The sequence below is a fragment of the Juglans microcarpa x Juglans regia genome, chromosome 1D, assembly GCF_004785595.1.
Source record: "Juglans microcarpa x Juglans regia isolate MS1-56 chromosome 1D, Jm3101_v1.0, whole genome shotgun sequence".
Classification (NCBI taxonomy): domain Eukaryota; kingdom Viridiplantae; phylum Streptophyta; class Magnoliopsida; order Fagales; family Juglandaceae; genus Juglans; species Juglans microcarpa x Juglans regia.
The window spans coordinates 14546546-14555197 of NC_054594.1; the positions used below are offsets into that span (position 1 = coordinate 14546546).

At 39.6% G+C, this 8652-nt stretch overlaps 1 protein-coding gene across 1 annotated transcript; it reads left to right on the forward strand.

Annotated features, from left to right (window-relative positions):
* The first annotated feature begins 1498 nt into the window (after positions 1 to 1498).
* LOC121267683 lies at positions 1499 to 2149 on the forward strand. Its single transcript, XM_041171713.1, has one exon. The coding sequence runs from the start codon at positions 1499 to 1501 to the stop codon at positions 2147 to 2149; it is 651 nt and encodes a 216-aa protein (XP_041027647.1).
* The last annotated feature ends 6503 nt before the right edge of the window (positions 2150 to 8652 follow it).

Sequence of the window (8652 nt, forward strand, 5' to 3'; positions counted from 1 at the left end):
TACTAGGGTTTGCACAACCCTACCACGGGAGTTCAACATGGTATTTGTTCTAATATGATAAGATAAGATGTGATGTTTCAGTTTATACTATGCCAAAAGGATTTTGATTATGAATATTTTCGAACTTTCGCTCTGATATTTTTGATAAAATTATTTTAACGCTGCATTTTGAAAACATTATTCTGATTCTGCATTCTAAAAGAAAAGATTATGTTTTGCATTCTGAACTCTGTAAATGCTCATGTTTACATACTAGTATATGTCATCGGCTTACTGAGTTGTTGATAACTCACCCCTTATCTACAATTATTTTTCAGATAAGTTTGATGGTTTAGCTGGATAACAAGAGTAGGAAGTTTTAGCAAGGTGTGATGTCCGTAATGGAATAAGTGTCCGAGGGTACAAGTGCTTACTTGAGAGTCGTAGTTAGAAAACTGTTTTATTTTTGGTTATTTTGATTTGATGAGTTAAGGATATTTTCAAGTTTTGGAGAGTTTTAATTTATGTTGTTGAGAATTTCTTGGTTGTTCCCATGAATGAACATAGATATTTAGGTTGATTAAATGGATTAACATTTTATGGAGTTTTCTAGATTTTATAGTTGTGTTATTGATGTTTGATGTTAAGTTTTAAGAGCTAACTCTTCGGACCTCCGGGAATGGGGCGTTACAGTTGGTATCAGAGCCAGGTTTGAGATTCTGCATACTACAATGAGGTGATTGATGAGAGTTATGGTTTTAGAATTCTTGTAGGCACTGGATCATGATGTTGAGGAAATAATTTTCAGAGTTGTGGTGTAGACATTTGTGGGCTATAGGAGGTGATTTTTATGGGTACTTAGGATATTAGAAGTTTCAAGCATTAGGCAAGATATCTTATGGAATTTGAAGGGTAGGATTTTTATAGATATTCTGAGATGTTCATGTTGATTGAGGTTCGTTTCAGTTTTGTAGACAGCATATAAGGCTTTTGACTGGATGGAAGGTTTAGAGTCTGGAGTCATATAGAGTTACTACTGTTGTGTGTACAATTTTTATATGTATTTATGTTTATTTTACTACTATCACCATTTGCTTGTTTTGTACGAACCCTTTATTCTCGTAATGTTTTTTTTTTTTTTTTTAATAATCCAAGTTGTCAGGATGCCACCTCGCCGTCGGGAAAGAAGTGTATCGAGTATGAATGCAACAAATGATGAATGGGGATGCACCATAGAACAACTTAATCGAATGCATCCTCCCACCTTCGATGGTCGGGGCGGCGCAACCTTAGCAAAAGACTGGATCCAAAATATTGAGGAGATACTCCGCGTTATAAACTGCACGGACGAACAGAAGGTTCTATACTCTGCTTTCAAACTAACAGGAGAAGAAAAAAGATGGTGGATTTTTTAAAGAACTATTAGAGAAGCGGAAGGACCGGAAATAGTCTGTTGGCTGCACTTCAAGCAGATTTTCTGGAACGCTTTTTTCCAACCTCAGTCCGAGACGACAAGGCTATGGAGTTCGCTAATTTGGTACAGGGAGCTATGACAGTACATCAGTACGCAGCTAGATTTATCGAGTTATCACGTTTTGCTGCATATTTGATCTCTAATGAGGAGAAGAAGGCTCATAAGTTTGAACATGGGCTGAATGAAAAGGTTTACGAACGAATTGTGGGCTTTCAAATTCGGAACTTTTCAGAGTTGGTGAATAAGGCCACAGTGTTTGAGCGGAGCCTTCAAAGGAGTGCAGCACTACTGGAACAGAGGAAGAAGACTGTGCCACAGGGGTCTCAATCTGCAATGGATCAAGGGCTGTGGAAAAGGAGAAATAATGGGAGCAGCTCAGGGCAAAAGCAAATGCAGGGAAATCAATCGAACAACCTCTGTAAGTTTTGTAGTCGTGCACATACTGGAGAGTGTAGAAGGGAAACGGGGGCGCGCTTTCGATGCGGTAAGACCGGACATTTTATCAGGGAATGCCCTTTGCGGCTAACAGACAACAAGGATCCTAATCCACATCCAAGTTTCCAACAAGCGAATCAGGGAAATAATCAATGTAGAATGGGACCGGCCCGAGTGTTTGCACTGACATCTGAAGATGCTGAGAACGGCAACAATGAGATCACTGGTACCTCACTCTATTTCTCCTTGAAATCTTTGTAATTGAGTCGAGATTAGTCATGCTTGCATGGAACTATTTTAATCGTATAGCTTAGAATATTGAAGTTTGGTTGAGAGTAGATTTTCTAAGGATTTGAAATTTGTGAATCGAGGTTATTCAGGACTTAAGCTTGGAACTTTTGATTACACTATATTTGTAACACCCCGCATTTTAGTGTATTTTTACTAAAGGATTATTTTTATTTATTTAAATTTTATTCTCGTATTTTAAAATTGGTTGGATTTTTAATGAGTTTATTTCTATGATTTTAATTGGTGGAAATTAATTTTTATGTGCTTTCTTAATATTTATTTATTGTTGTGCATTTAAATTGTTTTTCATATTTAATTAATTACCGTGGGATTTAATTATTTCAATTTGACTTTACCATTACGTTTAAATTATTTTATTTAACTTATGGTTTTAAAATCGTTTCCGTTGGATCATTTTCGTGACCCAAGTTATGAGGATTGGACCTCATTTCTTTTCTCTCTATTTTTCTTTTCCTTTTCTTTTTCTTTTCTTCTTTTCTTTTTTTTCTTTTCTTTTCTTTTTCTCCTGCTGGCTTTCCTTCTCGCGCGCGACTCTTCCTCTCCCTCTCTCTCTCTCTCCGTCCGTTCTTCCTCACCGCCCAGCCCGCCGCCGTCGCGCCGCCGTGCGCGACACCGCCCGTCCGACCAGCTCCCCCTCCCTTCGGCGACCTCACCTCCCAAATCTCAGCCCCTACCTCGCCGCCGGTAGCCCACACGCGCCCCACGAAGCCGCGGGCCACCTTCACGCCAGCGCCGCCGTGAGCCGGCGGTGGCCTTCACCGCCCAGCCCGCTAGCTTCCCCAGCCGCCGGCGACCTCACCCACCAACCTCACCTCCATCCGTGCCGCCGTTAACCACCAGTAGCCCTTCGAAGCCGCGGCACTCTTTCCGCCGTTGCGCCGCCGTCGCACCACCATTGGCCACCATTTTCCTACCACATCATCCTCGACCTCTTAGCAACCCATTGGACCCAACCCCAGCTCCGATCCGTCACCGGTGAAGCCCCACCAAGCCCATTTCCGATTTGTGCATTTTGGCCTAAAACCACCCCTTGCGCCGCCACCCACGGCAAACCACCACCACCACTAGCTTCACCGACCTCCCTAGGCCCCACCCTATCATTTTTGGGTCTTCGTTTGTCCTCGTTGAAAAGTGGGTATCTGTGACCCACGGCCACAGTGTATTTTACACTGTGATGTTGCTCAGACATCACCACTTGCAGCTTCGTGATCCTCCGGAAATTATTATATTGCACTGTAAGTATTTCTTCAAAGAACTTTCGTAATTTAAATGTATTTTTGCACTAACCCATTTCACTGTGTTTTTGGCATGCCGGACTGAGTCCGAGGAGTTCGGGGGTCGGATGGATTTGTGATTGGAGTTGTTTGGTTGGATTTGATTGGATTGGTATTTGTTGGTTTGGATATTGTGTTGGTACATGTGCATTTCATCATTTCATGCATGATCATGTTTGTAAAAGAAAACTGGGTTTTCGTGTATTGCATTCATGTTCATGTGCTTTGAAAAGCTATGATTTTATGTGTTAATATTTTTGGTGCGTGTGTATCACGACCCCAAGCCGAGATGGGGCATTAACTCGGTGGAGCTCCTCTGGTTACTCGGGAGTGGAATATACTGAGTAACGTCCCCTGGATTGTCGCCGGGCGACAATGGATTCGGACGAGATGGTCTCGTGCCGACTCCGTGGTCCTTCTGCTGGCGGGGACTAGAGGATGTCTGGCCACGTACGCGCTGGGCGCGGAACTGGGCATCGCTCGTTGCGTAGTGTGAGTGCTTGGCCATGTACGCGCTGGGCGCGGAACTGAGCACCGCTGCGAAGCCAGGACGTGCGGATGGTCCATAGGGGAGACCATGGTGCATATGGAAATAATGCATGGTGCATTTGGTATTAATGCACTATTTTCTGGGAAAATAGTGCGAGTTGATTTTTGGGTAAATCATTTTCTGGGAAAATGTTTTACGGATAATTTGGACCAAAATGGGATTTTGGTGTGAGTTGGAAATTTATCATTTTCGGGGAAAATGATGTTTTGTGGAAAAATGCATGTTTTCATGTGCATGCATGTTAGTTGCATTTAATGCATTTTATATTACGTTGTTGTTTGGGTTATACTTACCTGCGATACCATTTTGTGGTAACGCAGATTTTGATGCTGATGAGGAGGAGGAGGGCGAGCCTGAGGAGACGGCTCCGCCTGAGGAGTGATCTGGGATCACTCGTTTGTATATCTAAAACTATTGTAAATTATTTTATGGATGACTGTATAATTGCTATTTAAATCTTTACTGATGTTTGATTGTAAATAAATTCTGGTACTTAGTTGACTATCCGCTGCGTTATTTTATTTGAACACTGTCGCATGTACACACACTGGCACTTCGTTAGGATGTGTGACCGTGTTGTCACCATCCTGGCGTCTCGATCCCTGTGTATTTATATAAGGGGGATTGGGGTGCCACAATATTGTTTTAGGAGTTCTCTGTTAGTTAGTTGTAAAAAATAAAATAAATAAATAAAAATGTACTAACTGGTTAAATGTGAGGGTTAGAATTTGGAATATTAGGTTCAACAATTCCGGAATATTAACTAAGTTCGACAATATGATTGACTTTTGGGGTACGCATGGAACGTTTTTAGCGGATAAATATTTCGGCTTTGCTTGTGGTACTAGCAAATTTCGAGAACGAAATTTTTTTTAAGGGGGGGAGAATGTAACACCCAGACCCAATCAAGCTCAATTTTTATTTATTTATTTATTTATTTTGTTTTAGTTTTTTTTTCCACACGTTAATTTCTCCGCATGTTTTATTTTCTTTCCGTCTATTTTCTTTTTCACCCCTAAGTCTTCCTCTCGTCCACGACATGCATGGTCACGCACGACTCAGTTTTTCATCCGCATGCACTTCTCCTCGTCTCTCTAGGGTTTTCGCGTCACATATATTTGCACACGTTCTTCATTTCTCGACAAAACCTAGTTTAGTTGTTCTCCTTTGTCCCTCTCTCCTCTCATTTTCCCACAACCGAAACATAGTTGCTACCCTCCTCAGCCTCCATCCCTCTGATTCTCGCACCCCAAGTCGTGCAGCACCCCAACCGCTGGCCAAGTCATAACACTACAGTGTTTTATTTTCCGTGACGCCGTTGACCAGCATGCCGGGGTCTCCCACACACGTCGTAAGCCACCGAGCCACTCTTTAAACCTCCACTGCTCTGCCCTGCACTACCGTACCTCACACTTAGCCGCCCAACGTAGAAGCTTTGTTGCAAGCATCAACACCCCTGTTTCCGCATCTCAAAACAGAGCAATTGGTTGCTCCTCCAAGCATGGTAATTTTTGCACTTTGACCAACCCTTTCGGATGTCTTCTCTGCAGTGCAAAGGGAACCCATAGTCTAGCATCTCAGCCACGCCTAGCCATGCCACCGTCGATAGCCACCCAGGTCGTTGCCACGCGTAACTCTCTACCTCCATGCACATGCCGTGTTTCACTCTTTATATCATGACTTTGTCCCTCTCTCACCGTGCATCTCTCTCTCTCTCTCTCTCTCTCTCTCTCTCTCTCTCTCTCGTCCAGTGCATAGCCACCGAGTGCACCACCTCCCATCGCACCCTGCGCCATCGTATGTTACCTTCTCGGTGAGTCCCTACCGCCGCTGCACTTCTATTATTCATGTGTTTATGTTCATCACTAGTTTTATTTCATAAGGTGTATTTATATAAATATACGTATATTTATATGTAAAGTTTTAACCTAATATATATATATATATAGAAAGTTCCCAGTTTTAACTAAGGGCTCGTTTGTTTTCAGAGATGAGATGAGATGAGATTAGATTTAAAAAGTTGAATAAAATATTGTTAGAATATATTTTTTAATATTATTTTTATTTTGGGATTTGAAAAAGTTGAATTGTTTATTTTATTTTGTGTGGGGATTTGAGAAAGTTGTAATGATGAAGTGAGATGAGATGAGATGAGATGAGATGTTTCTTGAAAACAAACGAGGCCTTAATGTTTTCGGGTGAGAGGTTTTTTTTTTTTTTCGGGTTTATGTTTAAATGGGTTTTGCTTTAAGTCTCATTAAATATTATATTTGTATTTTGATAATATTGTTAATTAAAAGAAGTAAACCTATTTTTCTTAAGAGATGAGTTTTTCATGACTTATATTATGGAAATTTTAGTAGCCAATGTAGTCTATTTATTTATAAAATGTTGTTGGTATTTTAGATATTTTGAATATTAATTTTTATTGAGTTCTATAATTATCTTAATAGCTACTCGATTAAATTCTTATTCGGTACGAATTCGATTAAGTGGATATTGATGGTTTTGGGAAATGATGGTATTTTGGAAATTTTGAGAATTTTAGATTTTGAGGAATTAAATAGGTTATTTTAGAAGCTTAGGATTAAATATCGAAATACATGATTAATTAGAAATTTACGAGAATTACGTAGTTATTTTATAGGTGACGCTTAATTATTGTTCGACATTTTTTTGAAGAAAATTCTAAAAAAGTTAAGAAGTCCAGGTAAGCGAGGTTCTTATGTTAGACTTTGCATTAAAATAAAATGAGCTCAGGTTGGCATAACATTCTGTTTCTGTTTCTGTTCCGTTCTGACCTTACCACGGGTGTAAAACTGTGGCCTCTGTTTGGGTTGGTACCAACTTTTTTGTTTATGGTGCACCCACTTTGGAAACAAAGTAGTTTTCTGCGTGGTCTTTCCTATGTGCACACTCGGGGCTCCGAGAATGAATAAGGGGAAGATTCACATTTTGTTTATGCCCGGTTAGCTACCAGGGTTTGCACAACCCTACCATAGGGGTTAAACATGGTATTTGTTCTGATATAATAAGATAAGATGTGATGTTTCAGTTTATGCTATGCCAAAAGGATTTTGATTATGAATATTTTTGAACTTTCACTCTGATATTTTTGATAACATTGTTCTAACGCTGCATTTTGAAAACATTATTCTGATTCTGCATTCTGAAAGAAAAGATTATGTTCTGCATTTTGAACTTTATAAATGTTCATGTTTACATACTAGCATATGTCATCTGCATACTGAGTTGTTGATATATAACTCACTCCTTATCTCCAATTATTTTTCAGATAATTTTGATGGTTCAGTTGGAGAACAAGAGTATGAAGTTTTAGAAAGGTGTGATGTTCGTAATGGAATAAGTGCCTAAGGGTACAAGTGCTTACTTGAGAGTCGTAGTTAGAAAACTATTTTATTTTTGGTTATTTTGATTTGATGAGTTAAGGATATTTTCAAGTTTTAGAGAGTTTTAATTTATGTTATCGAAATTTCTTGGTTGTTCTCATGAAGAAACATAGATATTTGGGTTGATTAAATGGATTAACATTTTATGGAGTTTTCTGGATTTTATAATTGTGTTATTGATGTTTGATGTTAAGTATTAAGAGCTAACTTTCCGGACCTTCGGGAATGGAGCATTATAGGCTCTTCCCTGAATTTTGGGTTTCGACTCATATTTAAAAAAATATATAAATAATACTCGAAAAATTAACCGGATTCTTCATGCGTAAATAAAAAAAAAAAAATCTTATTAAAAAAGAAAATTAGAAAGCAGTTTGATGCTAGACCTGAGTGTTACATTGATTTTGCTCCCTCACGGTTTGCTTTAAGCATCAATAATATCAAGATATTATGATGTTTCTTTTGTCTCAATATGATTTAATTACATAGAATTTGTGATTCGACAATTAGCGCAAAAATGAAAGGAATAAGATCCGCCGACGACCTATGCATGCTATGGAATTTTTTATAATTACCTCCTTTGTGGAGCATGTATTCATCTGCTTTCTAATTAAGTTCATTTAGTGCATGCTTTGAGCAGGCATTAATTGATGGCGATGATGGTCCCGCCACTCCGAGCGTGGCACCCTACAGTGACTAGTTTTGACATCTCTATTCGCAGATTGGGGCCGGGTATATAATGTTGGATGCCATGTGAATGGATTCGAGACTCGAGAGCTCAAGGCATTTATCATTAGGCACGCCACTGTCGGCTGCAAACATCATTACAAACACGACAACCAAGTTAACGGCCTCATTATTATATTTTTCATTTTTCGGACTTTTCTAGGTTGGGGTGTCCATCAGAACCTCCTTATCATTGTTGTTAAATAAACTAATATTAGTCGTAGAATATGGGATCCAGGACACTGATTCAATCGTTACGTACGTATTAGTTTCCATGTTTCAGCCTGTAATTGATAATAGCTTCTCCACGAACAAGGATCCCACTTCGAGGGGAATTTATGAATCGCGCGTGTTGGCGGATGTGGGGAGATCAGAGAGAGAGAGAGAGAGAGAGAGAGTTGCGCCCAGTACTTCCATTTGACTACCTGGTGTAATTTCCAGAAAGGATACACAGTAACTAGATAATATATATACCTACTTTGGATCCTTCAGAGT

Excerpts from the sequence above, each read along its gene's own strand:
- LOC121267683 (XM_041171713.1), top strand. The coding sequence starts at position 1,499 with ATGGAGTTCGCTAATTTGGTACAGGGAGCTATGACAGTACATCAGTAC.